The sequence below is a fragment of the Python bivittatus genome, unplaced genomic scaffold (assembly GCF_059951505.1).
Source record: "Python bivittatus isolate LINGU-HERP-01145 unplaced genomic scaffold, Pbiv_v1 ctg000350_np1212, whole genome shotgun sequence".
Taxonomy (NCBI): domain Eukaryota; kingdom Metazoa; phylum Chordata; class Lepidosauria; order Squamata; family Pythonidae; genus Python; species Python bivittatus.
In genome coordinates this window covers 19,228,740-19,248,181 of record NW_028277074.1, presented here as the reverse complement: position 1 = coordinate 19,248,181, position 19,442 = coordinate 19,228,740, and the positions used below count along the sequence as shown (strand labels likewise).

Genomic DNA, 19,442 nt, shown 5'->3' with positions numbered 1-19,442 from the left:
TGGCAAAAAATCAGTAGGAGTCTGGTAGCATCTTTTCCAACTGACACCTTTTCTTAAAAGGCATAAGCTTTTGTGAGCTGTATCTCACTTCATCAGATGCATAGAATGGCTTGACTAGGATTTAAATAAGGGTGAGGTGGAGGGTAGGGGAGGACAGGGAAGATAGGTTGGTTATATAGATAAAGGTTAAATGTGAAACATTATAAATACTTAATCAATTAAAAAACTGTAGTGTGTTAAAAACCATTGTGCTTGTTGAGACCTTCTGAAATTGCCTGAAACCTTGTATGTTCAACAGTTTCTCACTCAAAGTCCTGTTTTTCCAAACAGTCACTTTAAGATCCACCATAGAGTAACTAGGGAGGTTAAAATGCTTTGATAATAGTCACTGTTTTGGAAAAACTCCTGATTTTTTACCAAGTTACAGCATGGACAAGCAAGGCTAGGAACTAAATCTTTATTGTAATTCTGGAATGGCAGCTAAAACGGACAGTTGACACTCTCTGAACAGACAGGAGAAATGGTTCAGAATTTATACCATATACTATTTAAAATACTCCATGCTCTTTTCCCAAACATTGGCCGATGCAGAGAAGTCTTTACCATCCTCTTCTCATGCCCCCAATCTCATCTGTTGAAGGCAGGTACAGGTTAATGCTCTGTTGTAGAACTCAGTTCAGGAAGTGAAGGATAGGGTCCCAAAACCAATGCTTCTCTATCACCGCCTCAACCTTTTGAAATATGCTGCCCCCAAAATCTAGCTAGCCTTCATTGTAGTCATCTGTTAGAAAGCAGTACCTACATGGTGTTTCTAGCAGGCCTTTGGAGACTAAAACCTACACTTCGCTTCCTAACTGATTGGCAGAGGGCTATTTTAAATTTTATTTTTTGAGAGTTACATCTATAATGGCTTTATTTGTTTTTATTATTTGATTTGTCTGAAGATGTGTAATTGAGGTCATATAGAAATACTGGAAATAAAGCAAATAAAGAAATTATATAACTCTAAGCATCTTCCTAGTGCTTTTTTGCTCCTTTGTGTCTTTTATTCCTTTTATCCACAATTTCTTCCTCATGCTAATTTCTCAGTTTCTCCCTTCTACTTCAATTTCAAGTTTTGCTGTACCTTTCCATGTGTCTCAAATCTCTACACTTTTTCACTGATTTTGATGGCAAAAACATGTAATTATTTCATGACAGTGAAGGAGTTGATAAGAGGTCACTTGGAGTTAGCAAAAATTTACAGATGTCTCTCTGAGTAATTTGAGCTATGAATTCTTGACCTGGAAGCTTCCAAAGACTTGATATTAAAAATAAATAGATCATAAGGCTTATAACTCACCGTTTCAAATCCACAGTGGTAACATTAAAAATAACACCCTTTAGCCAGAGAATCATGAAGAGGCGTTGAGAAAATGGGCAATTTCCAATACTTTCCCCATCACTGCCAGCCTACAAGAATAATGTTTAGTTAAACTACTGACATTAATTTAAGATAATCAATCATTACTGCATGATGCACACAGTTCAAGTCTCATGTAACTGCAGCCTCACTGATATGGTCTGTTGCAGTTTCTTCCCTTGTTTCTTCCAGCCAAATAATAATTAAATGACAGCTGTAGTATTGTTCCTGTCAGGTTCACCTGTAGACCTTTGCAGCTAAACAAGATAGATATCTTTCAGATTAAAATATACAATAATAGAGATTCAAGTCTCCATACAATCATAAAATTAATAGTCTGTAAACATATTAAATATATTTTATTAATTTAATGTTAATGTGATAGAATGGTGTTATGAAGGCCACACTCAGGGAGATAAGCATTTCCTTAGCCCCCAGTAGGAGCGTGGGAAGTTTAAGAAGTTGAGACTGGCACCACCCTAAGGAATTCACGGTGTTGTGGCTTGCTGGCTTGGGAACTTAGGTTCAGTCTGGAGAGATTTCTGTCTTGAGGTGGAAGCTAATAAACACAACAGAACTGTATTGCACTGTGTCGTGGAGTTCTTTGGGCTGAACCTGACAGCTAATTAAATTAAATTTAAATTAAATTTAGCTTATGACTGACCCTACTCACCTCTTGGATTATGGCCCACAGTAAAAATCTTGAGAGTTGAAAAAGTAGTTTGAGGTTGGCATGTGGTTCTAGATCCTCAGGTTGGCCATGCCTGACATATAGTTTAACTTGTTGGGTGAACTCTGCCAGTTGTACCTTATCCAACAAACCCATTAAAATGGCTTAGTGTAATATATGAAGCTAGCTAAAAAGGTTGTGTCAAAGTTCAGGGGGTAGACATGGAAGTAGAGAAGGTACTAGCTGTCAACAATGAGTTTTACATTTACAGCATGAACAAACATGTTAACTAGCTGCTATTCTTTAGTTATATATTCTAAATTAAGAAAAAAGTGTTCACTTTTTCTTACATATATGAAGTCTGAAATATATAAATTTCAGGGGTATATTATACTCTTCCTTGTACTGTCTGGGCTATAATGTAGAAGTTAAATTTTCATCAATCAAAGCATTCAAGTTTGTGAATTAATCAAGGTTTCTTGATAGACAATAAATAATATCAGTTTTTGGAGCACCAGTGAATATGACCACTATCACTTCAAGTATTGGTAATATGTACAGTGGGGTATGCTGCTTATGCAAATTCATCCCCAAAAGCCTTCAGTGTGGCTGGGGAGATATATATATTTGAATGGTCAGAAATGCACTACAGGTGGATAAATAAGGGGACGTGTGAACGCAAATTGTTAAACTTTTGGGGATCCATTAAAAATATGTAGCAACACCTAATTGGCATATGCATGATAAACTTTAATTCACGTGTCACTCATCATCTTGAGGGTTGTAGTACTCCTTTACAAGACACTGCATTAAAATTACATAGCTCAAGAGCAAATAATTCTGTATTCCCAAATTCCCCAAAAGATTTAGATCACCATTTCATGATTACCATTCAACTAAACTTGGTTGGAGTTACTTCTCTGTATTGCCCAACCCATTTGTAGAAGGAGGAAACAGTGGATGATGGCAAGTCCCTATTTGCCCTCCTCCCGCCTCCTTTTGATTCTTTTTGCCAGTGGCAGGAAATCAGATGTGCTCCAATGGCTGGTGGGGGAGAAGAAAGAGCTTCAGTTGAAACCAAAGTTCAATTGAGGGAAGGCAAGCAGACGCCCCATGGGAAGAAGGCCCATAAAAAATACAACCCAGAGAGAGAGAAAGAACAGAAACAGAAATCAAGCTGAACAACTTGGGGGGGAGAGGGTGAAGGGCTTTCCTCAGCCCTGGAGGAACACTGAGCAGTGTTAAACAAATAAAAACAAAGGAGGCTAAGTGCTTAAGCCACTCCAAGGAGAAAAGAGAGCTGACTGGTGAAACTGGGAATTGGATGTTGTTTCCCACCCCATCAGAAAGAAGAGAATTTCTGATGAGAACAGATGACAGGCGGGCATCGGAAGGTGCAGTAACATGACCAGCCACCATAACATCAGTGACTCCGCAACCAGCTCCAGCAATTCTGCAGCTTGGAAGGGGCTGGCGAAAGGCAGGAAGGTTCAGGAAGCTTGACATTTAGAGGCTAAATGCTGTCAAAGTGAAGAATTGGACAGGAGGGAGTCCTGCAGAAGTCATAGTCGCTGGTGTTGAAGAGAACTAAATCCCTGAGAGCTGCTACAGCCTTCAAGAAACAAGGAAGAAGCAGACAACCCCAGCCTCCACTCAGGCCCCAGTCAACTGACCCCACAAGTGACTGTGGGACAGAGTGGGTGGGAAGAACTAGGGGGGAAGTTGAAGGGCTCAAGAGTTTAAATCCTAGATGGAGTTAAAAGGAAAAATAAATTGAGATACTTTAAATAGATACATGTAGTAGGAAAGGAGATATCGCATTGGGAATACGGGGCCATAATAAGTGGATAGACTATGGAATGGTGAATAAAGTAGGACTGGATAGAATGCTGAATAGGACAACACAGGGTGAAACGAATAATAATTCCTGGGAATAAGAAAAACAATATAAGGGCTAAGAAAAAAACAAAACAAACTCTTTTCTTTGTAGAGGAATCTTTATGCTAAAGGATATTTTTTAATAATATGCTTTTTGAAGAGACTTGTTCAGCCTCTTGTCTGGTTTGGGCACCATCTCCCCAAGCGAATCCACACCACCATTTTTTTTTTTTTTTTGTATTTGTCTTAAACTCAGTACAACAAGGTCAGGAGTGCACAAGCAACAAATCAAATATTATTTGCTATTTATCCTATTACAAGAATTATGGTTCCAACAGACCAATGCTATTTCTAATCCGTATTTAATAAAATGGCAGGAGACCAACTAAAGATCATACATCAATAAGGAAAAAAAAATAAGGAAAAAATATAGCCTTGTTAGATTCTTAAGAGGAATTATTTTAACAAAAGAGCATTGTATTCTGGAACACATTATAGGGCTGGGAAAAGGAGATTAACTGGTATTTTAATTACATATCCTTTTTATGGTTTACACATAAGATACCTCACATTTTACATGTTTCCCATTATCCTTAATGTAAATATTTAAAATAAAAATCTATAATGAGCTGTGAACAAATACCCTTAATAACATGAGAAATAGGGAGTTTGAAAATGTCAGTGATCATGAGACAAAAACGGAAAAAAAATTAACACTGATCATCCTAACTTCTGCTTTAGAACCAAATGGTGAACTTAAACATGAAAAGCAGATAGTCCTCCTTTTTCTGAGCAGGATATCTTTAAGTTTCTACTTGCCTTGGTTGCATATTATGAATAAAAGTCTTCAGTGTGAGAAAGAAACCATGCACTTCATGAAACATTTAAATATTGAGAAAGTTTGAAAATAGTTACATGAAATCAATAACGGATGATAAACTTAACTGTTCCTCATGCTTGATTTTTTTTTCCTACTGGGAGGTTATATTTTGGGGAATCAGAGAGTAGGAGGGGGCCATGTAGGTATCTAGCCCAATCCCTTGCTCAGTGTAGGAATCCCAATTAAAGTGTCCCAACATATGGCTGTCCAGCCTTTGCTTGAACACATACAATGAAGGCAAACTACCTCCTCTCGGGTTCCACTGTCGCTCTTGAGTTAGGTTTTTTAATTCTTTCAATCCAACAAATTCTGGAAAGAAATTATGTAAAGGGGTTGGGGCTCACTCTGAATTTTTTCCTGTCTCTCAGCAGTATAACTCTATAGAAACTATACAGAACTGGACCAAATTTGGTGTGGGAGGAGAATCTGGCAAAAGAAAAATTGAGTTAATCCAGTTGGACACCATGGAGGAAAAAAATCCTGAAGAATTCTCCAAATACATTTTTATGGCAGTGGCTCAAAATGTTGGTGACTGCTCCATTCTGAGCTCCTCATCTTCTAGGCCATGTAGCCTAGAACAGAACAATTATTAAGGAGGGGTTGGAAAATATTCCAGAAGCTATTCTCTGCAGCCATTCCCTACCTTGTTTAAACATTAAATAGAATATATCTTCCTATAATTTAAATTCATTACAGGTAGTCCTCACTTAACAACTGCCTTGTTTAGCAACCATTCAAAATTACGACGATGCTGAAAAAGTAACTTTACGACTGGTCCTCACATTAACTTTTTTTAAAAAAAATAATTTGGTGAGGTGAGATTGGCCTTGTCATTGTTGAGATTAAGGAGGTCCCTTAAGATTTGGTTATGCCAGCAGGCCTGGGGACTCCAGGGGACGGGGGAATTAGTGAGGTGGCTCCCTTATTTTTAACTTCCTTTTATTCTCTGTTTTATTCTGTTTTATATATTTTAATGTATTTTACTGTTTTTAGCTTTGTTGTATGCTGCCCAGAGTTGCCTGTAGTGAGATGGGTGACTATATAAATTGATTTAATAAATGAATAAAATAAATAAATATTTGTTCAAAGTTTTTTAAAAAAATCAATAATAAAAGACAATACAAACTAAACTAAGAAAGAGAATAACAAGTGCAAGAAAAGAAAAAAGGAAAAAGGAAAAGGAAAAAAGAAGAAAATAAATATTTAAAGACGTGACTTCCGAGCTTCGTCACAACTACAAACAAACTTAGTAATTCTTCACCCCTTATAAGGTGATATGCAAATATATCTTCTTCCTATAACCCATCTTTTATCCACATGCAAATCCATAAATCATTAACATTTCAGTCCTGAATGTCCATAAAGGGTTCCCAGAATTTTATAGAAACATGTCTTATTTTTAACCTTAGTCAAAAAACCAGCTTTGTACTCCTTCCTTTTACTTCTAGGAATCTTAATCTTTATTTCATTCAGATGTTGTCATAGGATCTTATCTCTCTTCTTCTTCTTTTCTTTCTTTTTCCCATCTGAGAGGCTTCTTTGAGGCTTTAACAAACCTCTTTTGTAAATCCAATAAGAAATCATTGTTCAGGTCATTTTCTTGGCTTATCATTTGTATTTCCACTTTAACTGTCATCTCTGTTTTATAATCCACAATGTTTTCATTTTCCAGTATTTCAACAATTTCTTATATTCTAATTTTTCTGCATCAGATAAGGCTTGTTTCAACTTTTTATCCTGTAGATCTTCCAAGGTATTATCTTTCAGATCTGTCATTTCTTTTTAAATAACTTTTGGACATAGTCTCATAATCTATCCATAGAAGCAGTGAACATTGCTGACATTGTAGCTGCTAGTTTCTGTCCCCATTCTTCAAATATCTCCTGGAGTGTTTCAACTGTCATATCATTTTCTGTCATTTTGTCCCAATGCTGACCAAAGACAAAGGCAAGCCTGTCTCTATCTCATTTCCTTTTATGCCTGGAATCTTTAATCCCCTCTAGTATCTAATTTCTGAAATCATAAAGTCTTGAATTTCTGTTATGATTTAAGGTAGATTAAACAATTTAGTTCCCAAGAAGGTGCTATTTATATCATTATTTCCAAAATCCTATAGCAAAAGTTCTAATATTCCAAATTTGTCTAGTCCCTTAATTTGTTTACAACTTTCTTGAATTAGAATCTTATTTAGCTTTTTCCGTTTATTTCAAATTCTTTAAATTCTTAAGCTTATAGTTAATTTTTCTTTTGTTCTAGAATGAAGGTAAATTCACCAGGTGGCTTTGCAAACTTGTCATTTTGAAGATCTCTATTAGCCTTAAGACAGTTAAATAAGTAATTTCCAAAAGTGTTTAGAAAGTGAGGTTAGCAAACCCTGTGTCCTTAAAAAGGCTCCACCACAGTTGAGAGCGTAACAGTTTTCCTTCATCTCCCAGCACTCAAACCAGCAGGAAACCACTACCCTGCAGTCTCTTTGCAAGCAGTAGCTGTCTGGAGCACAAATGAGCAATCTCCCATACTCTCCTTAGCTGGAGAGGTTCTGTGGGACTGGTCTACTCACCAGTCCTTCAGTTGTGGCTGCATCATTGTCTCTGCTTATTCAGAGACATGTTAGCTCACCATTCCTCACCTGGAAGTCCATGGTCCTTGCATTTACAACTGTGGCAGTGTCCCTGCGGCCGCATGATCAAGATTTGGACACTTCGCAACTGGCGGGCATTTACAACCATCGTAGTACCCCGTGGTCATGTTATCACCATTTGCCTACTTCATAGCTGGCTTCCAACAAGCAGAGTCAATGGAGAAGCTGGTAGTAAAATTGCAAGTCGCAGTTTACAGATTAACCACTTTATGAACTTTTTAATGATTTTCCCAGGTATCAGTATTAGTTTGTACTTTCCTGGATCTCTCTTTTTTTTTTCCTTTTTCAGAAAATAAGGTCCATTTGTTTTGCCCATTCTCAGGATTTCTCAAAGATAATACATAATAATTCATCCAGACCATCATCAAGTTCTTTCAGTACCTTATGATGCAACTAATCTGATCCCAGGTATTTAAACTCAAAATAAAGAAGTTTCCATGTTTTTCTCAAATTCAAATTCAATCCTGTCCCTTCATCCTGCTCTTCATAATTTGTCCTGGGGAAATACAGTTCCTCTTGTGGAAGAAAATTCATCCAAAATAGGATTTAAATAGTTCAGCCTTTGTTGTTGCTATTGTTGTTAACTGTTAGGAGGGATGTGCAGTGCTTCAAATCCAAAGCAGAAAAGGTGCCTTGGATGGGCAAAGGTACATATACTGTACCATAAGAGTTCCTCCTTAAAGTATTTGCCTGTCTTCCTAGGATTGCACAATAGCCACATGATCAAAGGAAACTATACCTTTGAATTTGGCACCAACAGCACACTCAAGTCTGCTCCAAAGGAACTTGCTGCATCCTGTCAATTCTTCCTTAATTCAAAAGTGCATTTTCTTAGAATCGCACAGCTACCATGTGAGCCCAGGAAAAGATGCAGCTTCTTTAAAGAGAAACTGACAAAAGTGTCAGGCACATCTGCAACTGCACTAAAGCACCTTTTCTCCTTCAGATCCAATGCACTGCACATTCTTATTAGCATTTGGCTGTCTACATTAAGTAGCTGACTTTGGGGGGGGGGGAGGGGTATGCCTTCAAGTCAGCGTTGACTCCTGGAGACTGCCTGGACAAGTCCCTGCAGTTTTCTTGGCAAGATTTTGGAAGTGATTTGCCATTGCCTGCTTCCTAGGGCTGAGAGAGAGTGACTGGCCCAAAGTCACCCAGATAGATTTGTGCCTAAGCCAGGACTAGAATTCATAGTCTACCAGTTTCTAGCCTGGTGCCTTAACTGCTACACCAGTCTGGCTCTCAAGTAGCTGGCTTACTGATTCTTTTTTTTTTTAAGCATATCTGAAGTACACTGTCTGTAGCTCTTAGCATTTTTTGCCAACCTAAATCCACACTGAGCTTTAGCTTTTCAGATACCATCTCTTACAATTCCAGGTTGAATGGCTGTCTTGTAAGTCACAGAGAATAAATTGTTGCAATATAACACCAAAAAGTGCTGCCAAATGAGAAGTCCTACAGAAACTCTGTTTCAGATGCTCTGAGGCAAAGAAAGGTTTGCCTTAAGTAAATAACAGTATAATCTCATATTCCATTTGTGTCATCTAAAGTGCTTTAAGGATACTGAAAGAACACTGTGGACCAATAGATCTGAGAGACGTAACACCTATATTTCAGATTCTGAGCTAGTTGACTAATAAGGATACACCCAGGTAGTGCACCAGAATAGCCCCACTAGCAGCATACAACAGAGGAACGGTTGCACATAGACACTGTTGAGTCCAGCTTCACTCTCTTTCCCTCACACTGGGAGTCAGAAATAACTCCCCCGCAAAAAAGCACAAAACTTTCAGTTTCATCCCTCCAACCATTATATACAAATATTCCACACAGGTAAGCTAAAGAAGTAGGAATATATGCTTTAGAGTCTGATACCTACAAACGTTTTCAATTCTCCATAACAACAATTCTTTAATATATCAAAAAGATGTATTGGCTAAGAGGTATTAGCCAGTAAATCCTTCCTGTCTCAATTGACAGTAATCTACTTCATTTGTGCTATCCCTGACTGAACTTCAAGCTTTCATTTTCCCTGGAGGATCATATCCTGAACACATAGATCAGATTAATTGCTCTCCTGCACCAATATTGTATAGCCTACAGTTTGTCTCCTATGCAGGAATAATTGAGACAGAAATACTGATATTGACTATGTGGTTAGCAACACTCTTTCTCAATCATTCACTCAGTTACATAACATTTTAAAAATAAATTTACTTTAGAAGCTACATTCAACTACAGCTGAAATCCAATCTAAATGGACAACCATATTCATATACAACAAAAACAATTATTTAGACACAGAAGAATAACATTAGAATAAACCTATAGGGAAGGGCTTTGTTATATTTCTATCTTGGCAGCAGAATTAAAGGACAGTATAAACTTAATAAATAATGTGTAAAGTACATAAGAATAGGTAATCATAGAACAAAACTGATTATGGTATGAGGTATACTACACTTAAGAGTGCATCGGACTGAAGAAGGCTGCTCTATGGCTACTTAATGAAAAGGTGAAGAGAAGAAACTTCCATGTACACAAAAATGATTAAGCCTACAACAGTTTAAAAATCTACAGGAGTATTTTATTTTACTATGATTTAAAAAAAAATGTTTTATACAGTGAGATATAGTATATTTCACATAGACATTTTTGCTGCAAAAATGTGGAGAACCGCTACATGGAAGCAAAGAATTTTCCCCATTTCTCTGCTGCCATCTCTGTGGTCATCTGGACTTCAACAGCCCAGATTTGGTATCCTAAAATCTGGTGGAAAAGACATGTGTTTCCCAGGACTCTTATTTCCAGAAGAAGGGGAAGGGCATAAGTAAAGCAAGTTTATCAGCAGCAGAAGTGATGATTTAGTAATCTTTTGGCAGAAAATATTTTCACCCTTTCATTCGTACAGGTGTAAACATAGCAAATGGAAATCCATACTGTTCTTTACGGCATCATGGGTTTTTATTATCAACACAAAAATCAGATAACCTTCATATGTCATTCTACAACAGCACTCAAAATAACTTGGCTGTAAGAACAAACACTGTGTGATCCTTTCAGATAACAGTGTTACATGGCTCCAAAGAGATGACAGACAACTGGTTTCCTATAGAGTGCATTATGATTTCAAGTGACCTTTACTCTCAACATTTTCTTTGGCACTCCCTACCATTGGGCTAGCAACTTCTTAAATTCCTGCATACATTTGGGGTGGGGTGGGGGGTGGGAGGTAATTCTTTCCCCAGCATACAGAATGAACCTATACTTTTACTTCTCAGAGAAGAGAGGCAGCAGAAGTCTGTTGCATACCATAAATACTGAGTGAATGATATTTCTTTCCTTAAGATACCCTCCAGATGCAGGCTGGAAACTATGAAGCTGTCACTCAACAATTTTGTCCAGTATCAGATTGAGGAAGGCTGCTGTAGTTTGATAATATATCTGAGGGAAATGCTAGAAGTAATGTAGTGAAAATTTTAGGCATCACAACAGTAAATTATAGGAAATCATTTTTACCAGGGTGGATACAGAGAAGTACCAAATTTCTCCCCAATACTTGTTCCTACTGAGGCGTATAGGACAGAATTTCCAGGCAGTTCAGCCTTTCACCTTTTACAAAGCAGGGATAAACATCACAGCACCTGTGGATGCCACAGCATCTATAATACCTCTATTTGGTATCCCAAAACTTCATAATTAAATAAGACCATGTTTTTTAAATAAATGTCAAAAATCTTACAAGGTGTCGATGCACAGGTTATGGCTATTACATTTTTAAAACAAATTGATGCCCACCACCTGAAAGTTTGCTGACTCCTACTACAAAGCTATTTACTAGCTCAAAACCGGAAGTATTTTAATTCTTAGAAGTCAATAAAGTACTTCATATCACCTCAGCCAACTTGCCTAGGTCACTTAATAAAATTCCTCCATCTTCCACCTAAAGCTTGCAATTAAATATGTTCATTGTCTCAGTGAGGAAATATTTAAGAAGACTATGTGGTTGCCTTGAAGTACACTGGCGAAAAAGTGGAATTTTTAATGCAACGCAATGCAAGATGAATTAGTACCAGTAATGTCACAAAGCTTGGGTTATTTTAGCTTAGTCTCCAGCAAATTGGAGATTAAGAATCAAGCCTTCAGATACAACAGAGCTTAAAAAAAAAAAATCCCTAGGATGCGTTTAACATCCTATAAAAAAGAGACAAGGGTTCAAACTAATCAAATATAGCATGCTCCATGAGCACGGCTGTTAAGTTTTTAAGTGATTTGGTTAAACATATTGTGTAAGCCCGCCCAACTCAAAGACAATAGTTACAACAAATCATATGTGTTAAATAAATGAGTGGGAAAAGATAATTTCTATCAAATCATATCAAAACTCTATTGACTTCAACAGAACCTTTTTTTTTTTTGGTGCCTTTGAGTCATTATTGACTCCTGGTGACTGCCTGGACAAGTCCCTGCAGTTTTCTTGGCAAGATTTTGGAAGTGGTTTGCCATTGCCTGCTTCCTATGGCTGAGAGAGAATGACTGGCCCAAGATCACCCAGCTGGCTTTGTGCCTAAGGTGGGTACTAAGAACTCATGGTCTCCCATTTCTAGTCCAGTGCCTAAACCACTACACCAAACTGGCTCTCTCCAATGGAACTTAACTTCCAGTTTAAATGTGAATTCAGTATAAATTATAAATAAATAAATAAATCTGTATTTAAATTCTCAATTTCAAATACATAACAAATAATTTTTAACAAATTATAATTGAAAAGAAATGTTGGCAGATAATTACATAAATGATCAGATATTCTATGCATATGCAAATTGGGAAAAAATCACTTTATTTTAACAAACAAACGAACAACTAAATAAGTAATGCTATAGGAAGCAGCCCAAGGAGCTTAAAATACCATAGTCACATGAAGGTTATGAAACGCATTCATAATTCCAGCTTTTCCTAAGCGGCATTATGGAGCCCCACATTTTCTGTTGGGATTTTTTGCATTCTCTAATACAGGCTTATTATTTGCGAGAGGTTAACCATAAAATTGATGTGGCTTACATCTAGAATTATGGCGTCCATTGGCTCAGTTCTATCCAGCCCCACAGCCTCTAGGCACTGGGAGAGTACCTTGATGGTATCACTTGGATGGCCAGAGGCAAATGTACAATTAAATATCATCAGCGTATTGATGATATTTAACCCCTTGCTGACAAATGACCTCATCTAATAGCTTCATGTAGATGTTCCATAGGACCTACAGAGCCAGAGTCTAGCTCTGAGCAGATCTGAGTGATTTTATCCAATAAATACCTAGAATAGTCTTCAAAGTGACCCCCTAAAGGTTTACCCAAGAGGGATCAAGCCACCCTAAACAGGACTGCTAGCAGATTATCTGCAAATGCAATAAGAGCAGAAAAATAAGCAAGTTTTGCCATTTTTATCACCACAAGGACATCTTAAGAAAGATTCTTACCTGTGTTCAGTTAGATTTGTTCTTTGTTTTCTTTCAGCAGTGCTCTAGGCATCATTTCTGCCATCTAACCTCTGAAATTCCTCTGAAAACCTGGGAACCTCCAGGATCCATTCACACTGACAGTCCAGATGGATCCAAGCAACCATCACTCTCATATTCCAAGCAATAACAAGGTCTCAATTGAGCTGAGCAACCTTAAGCTCCCTCTGAAACCTATACAGATCCATGAGGCATCTGGAGTGGACATGTTGAATAGGTTTTTCCTCCCCGCAGCACAAGCAGCCACAGAGAACTTCGAGTGATCTGTCCATGACAGGGACTGATGGTAACATCCCCCAACTCCAGATAACCTTGCCACTGCCCTGAGACAAAAACTAGATCCAGTATTTGACCCCCTGAGTGAATCAGGCCACGAAATCCCAAACCACCTCAAATTGGGCAGGCTGAAGTCTCCTAGAACAATACGTCTGGGGAACAGAACCACCAACTTGGCCACAGCACTGAAGATCTCAGGCAGGGAAGCATCTATGCAGCATGGAGGCTGGTACAAAAGTAGCAATCCCATCTGATCCATAAAGCCCAACTTCACAGACAAGGACTCACATCCAATTATGAAGCACACGCTTCTCATATTGGAGTAATTTGTATATATATTTGCCTAATACTTTAACTGCAATTTTCAAGAACAAGAATACATAAGAATATATTTTTATGGAATGTTCTGTGGAAACAGCTGATCCAGATCCTTCCTGGGGAACTAACAGTAATATATGTGCCAATTTAAATGCAAGCATAAGATTTACTCTTCAAACAAGTAGAGTACATATGGATCTGAATTTTTGTCAGCAGGAAATGTGATTCTACAGTTACAAAACAACAAGAAAGCTTTTTGTTGAATGAAATTCTGGACCCAGAACTTTTATGGTCAATATGCCATGCCTATCTTTACCATCATTCACTTTCAGGTGGTCACACAATCAGAAAGGAAGGCCTTATCCTTAGGTTACGAACCTTGAGTTGTTATATATACTTAGCACAATCATTTTCCTACTGTAAACTGTTACAAGTCTTTAAATATTTCTTTACTTGAAGCAAAGTAATTTATGCCTCTAAATTGAAATGTTAGTCATCGCAGCTGTACCTGCCCTTGAGAAAATGATTCAGAAAAAAAAAATGCTTCAGACTTTATGCATGTGCAGCACCTAACTACTGTTCACTAAACACCCAACTTTTTTCATGTTTTCAATGAGCCAAAACAAAGAGACCAATGCTTTAGGAAGCCATCTCATTAAAGTTAATGAAACTTTTAAAGCAGCAGTACTTTTTATCAGCAGCCTGAAAAAAAAATAGAGCACTTTATTGAAGAGCAGACAGGTGCTGTGCTTGCATGTGGTCCAAAAAATTTCTTCTGAATTATTGTATGTAAGTATGCATGTATTTATTTATTTAACCTGCCTACCAAAGCACTCTGGGTGACAAACAGATAAAAGCAACAATCACAATCCATGATGTTAAAAAATAGCTTAAAAGAAGTAGCAATTGAGGCCCCTAAACCTGCACCCACATCAGAGCTCCATTAGCACCCTGGTCCCAGTGCCCAAGGCAATATCCAGGTCTTTATGGCCTTCAGGAAGGCCAGCGGGGTCCATATATCAAGGGGACGCTGTTCCAAAGACAGGTGCCATGAGAGAGGTTAGTTACTGTTAGTTTACAATTACTGTTCAGTCCAGAGTATATAGTAGCTATATTAAAATAGGAGTTGATTATGAAAAATCACTGAAAAGTTTTCTCACTCTTCTTATGTTAATCTTAGTAGCAGACTCTAGTCTAGATAATATTCTCATGGCTGGATAAAACAATCTAAATAATATTCACAAAAACACGTGAAATGTCATTCTTCTGTAAAGCTCTCTAGTGAACACCATGCCCATGCTTTTACACTCTGCATGGTTTGCCACCCATCTGAATCATCTACACATTTGTAAACTGTAACATCAAAAATAATATAAATCTGACAATCTTTGGGTTAAAGCTTCTCATATTTTCCACTACTTTTCTGCTATTTAATAGATTGCATACTCCATGCAAGAATAAATAAGATTTTCATGTTACCATGAACATATGTCCCAAACTATCAAGTTGATTAAAAAAAGAACAGATTTTTATTGCAGCCTTCAAGAATCTGATGCTTTCTCTGTCTGTTCTCCATATGTATTGCTGGCTGGCAATTCTAGAAGTTTTACTCTGAATACATTTTGAAGATACCAGATTGGAAAATATTGATTGGAAAACATGATATGTAGATAAACACCCCATGTTTATGCCATTTCTCTCACAACATAAACACATTACACATCTCTTATAATTTTTTTTCTACTGTTTCTCGTGAACATTCTGATGTACACTTCTAGGGTTTTTTTCAACTCAACTTATTTCTAAAAGTATTCTTTGGGATTCAAAATGACAGTTATTGATACTTTAGAAAAACAAAACTATTATCAGCAATAACAATAAACTAAAAACTGTTATCAACCATAGATCTTTCTGAAGCTCAGCAGTAGAATTTGGTCCCAAGTTTGCTACACTTCCCTCCCCCCACCCCCAAATTCAAAGCCAGCAATGAAAGCTCTCACAATCTTACTGGGAAAGTGGGCACAGTCCAAATAACTATACAGTGTTTAGTTTCTCACATATTTCAAATCTCTATATTTAATTCACTAAATAGTAAGTTGATTGTGTCCCCCCTACCAAAGCGCCGTGGATATTCTAAATTAACCCCAGCACAAATTTGTAATCAAAGCTTTAGATGTGATCTCTAAAGCACTGGAGCCATCAGTATATAATGTCAGGGCAGGTATACAGATTCCCATTCAATAGAATGAGTTACTGTATAGAACCAGCAACGTAATGCATTTTGAAGGGGGAAAAAAATACTAACTAAAGAAAGGTTCTCTAAGTCCAAAGTCTACAGTTATCCAATTGGCCCAAAGTTGTGGCTTATTCAAGTAGCTTCATTAAAAAGCAACAACCTACAATATTACCATTTTCATTATTCCTGATTCTAGGAGCTGCCGGCTTGAGAACAACATTCTGCAGCCGCTAACGACCCAGATGCTGATCTAGCAACCTTACCTTTACGAAGAGAGAAATCTCATGTTCCTGTCTCTCTTCCTCAGGCGCATCGAGGGGGACTGCCTGCTCCCCTTCTACAGCCGCTTCTTCCTCTTCCCTTCCTTGCATGCCATTCAGCCCCAAAGCATCTACTTCTTCAGCCCCTTTGTGGGATCTGTCGACAGGTTCATCCTGCTGTATGTGGCCGCTGCGTTCATCAGCCTCTCCCGGAGATCCCGTCGCTCCAGAATCCGCGGACTGCGGCTCCTGCTCCTGCTCCTGCTCCTGCTCCTGCTCCTGCTCCTGCTCCTGCTCCTGCTCCTGCTCCTGCTCCTCCTCTTCCTCGGCGCTCGCCTCAGGATTGTCCTGGGCGCCAGCTTCCCCTGTACTGGCATCTTCCGCTGCTTGGGTTTCCTCGTTTACTTCTGCCTCTTCCGCGGCGAGGTTCTCCTCTGCTGCCGGAGTTTCTTCAACGGGGGTATCGCTGGGAGGGCTGTCTCCCCGCGGAGTCTCCTCTCCGGTCGGCGCTGACCTCTCCGCTGGCGGCAGCTGCTCGTCCAGTTGGATGTCACCATCTGCCTCGTCCTCTTCTTGTCCTCCTCCTTCAGCAACTGCAGGAGATACTTTTTCGGAGCGTTTCTCCGCGGTGTCTTCCTCTCTCTCATCCCCGGCGCACTCTTCCTCTCCTGGGATTTGCAGCCCCTCTTGCTCAGCTGCGCTCTTCTCCTCCGCGGGCTCCTCTCCTTCGGGGTCTTCTTCTGCGTCGCCTGCCTCGGCTTGGCTTGCCCTTCGGCCCCCGGCCGCTTCTCCTGCTGGCTGCGGAGGCTGCTCGGGGACAGTAGCCTCGGCACAGGTGTTGCTTTCAGACTTTTCCTCGGGGTTTTCGGAGCTGGCTGTTCCTTCTGCACTCGGATTGTCTGCGGATCCAACTTCCTCCGCAGGTCGCCCCGCTGAATTCGCCTGGTCCTCGTCCTCGGTCTTTGGGGTGGTCTCTCCGCTGCTTTGGCTCAGAGGACTCGCCCCGTGGCTCCCACCTTCTTCCTCCCCGGCTTTCTCTTCAGATGCTTCTTTCAGAGGGTCGCCCTCCTCGGCGGTGCAGGCAGGGCGCTGCTTCCTCTCCTCTTCGTCTGCGTCCACTGGCGCTCCATTTTCGTCCCCGCCTTTCTTTAGCGCTTCTTCATCATTCTCGGCCGGAGCTGGCGGTTCAAGCGACCCCTGCGCCTCTGCCATGCTGACCTCCTCAGGAGAAAGACTGACCGGCTGCAGGTGACAGGTATGCCTCCTCTCTGCTAAGAGCGCCCGAGCTCGCGGCCGGCTCGCCCTCCCGCAATGGCGACTCTGTCTTCCCCGCGCTCCGTGTGGGATTAAGACTAAGACTTGCCCAGCCCCAAGGGTCACATTCTTTACTCTCTATTAGGTAGCCTGCCCGAGGGGCGCGCGCATGCTCAAGAGCTACCGGTGAAGCTGCTGTCCTCACCTTTGTCTTTCGAGGGCACTGAAGGGGAAGAGCCTAAATGGGAAAAGGAGCAAAGAGGGGCCGAACATTTATCCCCAAGCTTCCTAAGTAAGAGTGCACTTTTCTCCAAGTATTGTTTAGGGTTCCACCTGATTTTGGGTTCCTTATCTAGTTTTGAAAATGCTACCAAGCCTATAACTAGAGACATAGAGGCAGTCACCTTGTCCTGTTAGAAAATGGTTTGGGGGCAATCTGTATGAAATGTGCTTGAATAGATTTGGGCTGTCCTGTCCCTCTCTGGATTCAGGTTTCCATATTTTCATCTGCACAGATGCTGAATGCACATTGAAAGAGACATTTCCTGATGTGCCATGAATACATTCAACTCAACCCTCATGTACAGCATATAGATTGCTACTTACAAGCTTTTTAAATAGAAACTATTGGCAGGGGTGGGCAATGATCCATCATGTGATTTGGTTTTTTGAAAAAAGAGTAGCTTGACAAACTGTGGATCTTAAGTTTCCAGTAATCTTAAAACACCTACTTTACTTTAAAAAAAAAAAAAGCCCACTCAAAAGAGTCAAAAATTGCCTCTGTCCCTCTGATGATATCACTGCTATTCACTCCTAAAAGCAGCAGCAATAAAATGGAAAGTTTAGAGTGTACTGGAATCTTCTGTGCAGAAAATTTACATGTATAAAACTCACATTTGTCCATCTGGATTTCTTGAATTGCCCGTGACAATATTCATAGCACTGGCTATAGTGGTGAAGTTAGAATGGTCACCTCATCCCAGCTTCACCAGCAGTGCAGATCTCTCCATTTCAGTTTGTCAGAAACTGTTTCCTCTCTAGGTTCATGCTATTTATTGGCTGGGTGCCTAAACCAGTAGACCCTGGCCAAAGTCACTCACTCCCTTATCACCTCACAAGTGGGCTATTCCAACGTGCTCTATATGGGACTGCCTTTGAAGACATCTGGAAGCTGAAATTAGTGCAAAATGCAGCAGTCCACATCTAAACTGAGGCAACCCACTATTTTCACATAACACCAGTTGGCTGCTGGTTGGTTCCAGGTGCAATTCACAGTGCTGGTGACTACTGTACATTTGAAGTCCTACATGGCTTGGCACCTGGCTACCTCTGATACTGCCTACTCCAAAGAGAATCAGTCTGGCAAGTTGTGCCTGTAGAGACTGCTTGCTGAGTGTCCCTGCTCCTCATAAGATACAAAGAGAGGTGATTGTTCTCTATAGGAGCTTCCCCTTTGTGGAATGCCAGCTCCCTAGACTTAAGATCCATGCCCTGGCATTAGAAAGGTATTGAAGACCTGACTCTTTCAGAGAGTGTTTGGGAACTGAGGTGTGAGTGGGTAAAGTTAATTCGGTATGCAATGAGTTTTTTAAGTTCAGATGATTTACAGTACTCTGGTTTTATTACTATAATTATTATTTCATTATGTTAGTATGTATTAAATGTCAGGATTATATTTAATATTAATAACACTATATAATTAATATTATTTGTATGATTATTGTTTTATTGTGTATTAAATTACTATGAGCCACTTGATATTGAAGCAGTATAAAATATCTTTAATAAATGCACAAACAAATAGAATTATACTGAGCCATGGTGGCTTTAACTATAATTTACAAAGCAAAAAGGCTGGAGTCCCGGAACACTAAATTAAAACCCAGCAAAGCAGATGATGGCTTAGCACATAAATTACGTAGTGGGAGTCTGAAGCTGGTGACATGGATTTACTGGCAATCTGTGTTTTTTATAAATTCCTTACAAGGCAGTCCTAGAAATATTCACAGAAGACAGATGTGCCATCACTGAATGAGGTAATGTATCAATGGATGCAGAAGGAATCTGGCTTAGTTTGTCTTTGTTTTAAAGATAAAATAGCAGGTAATGGAA

The 19,442-nt window shown here is 39.4% G+C and overlaps 1 protein-coding gene across 3 annotated transcripts in view; it reads right to left on the bottom strand.

Annotated features, from left to right (window-relative positions):
• Nucleotides 1–19,442, bottom strand: part of CLIC6 (CLIC family member 6) — a 30,641-nt gene that overhangs the window by 3,714 nt on the left and 7,485 nt on the right. The window contains exons 1-2 of one of the 3 annotated variants that reach the window (XM_088144663.1): nt 18,225–18,361; nt 1,343–1,452 (exon numbers count right to left, since the gene is read on the bottom strand). In XM_088144663.1, coding sequence (XP_088000789.1) covers nt 1,343–1,398 — 56 coding nt within the window. In that variant the 5' untranslated portion in view covers nt 1,399–1,452; nt 18,225–18,361. Of the gene's footprint in view, nt 1–1,342; nt 1,453–16,079; nt 17,610–18,224; nt 18,362–19,442 lie in introns of those variants that run through there. The other 2 variants (XM_007420180.3, XM_088144664.1) reach the window with 2 other exon arrangements.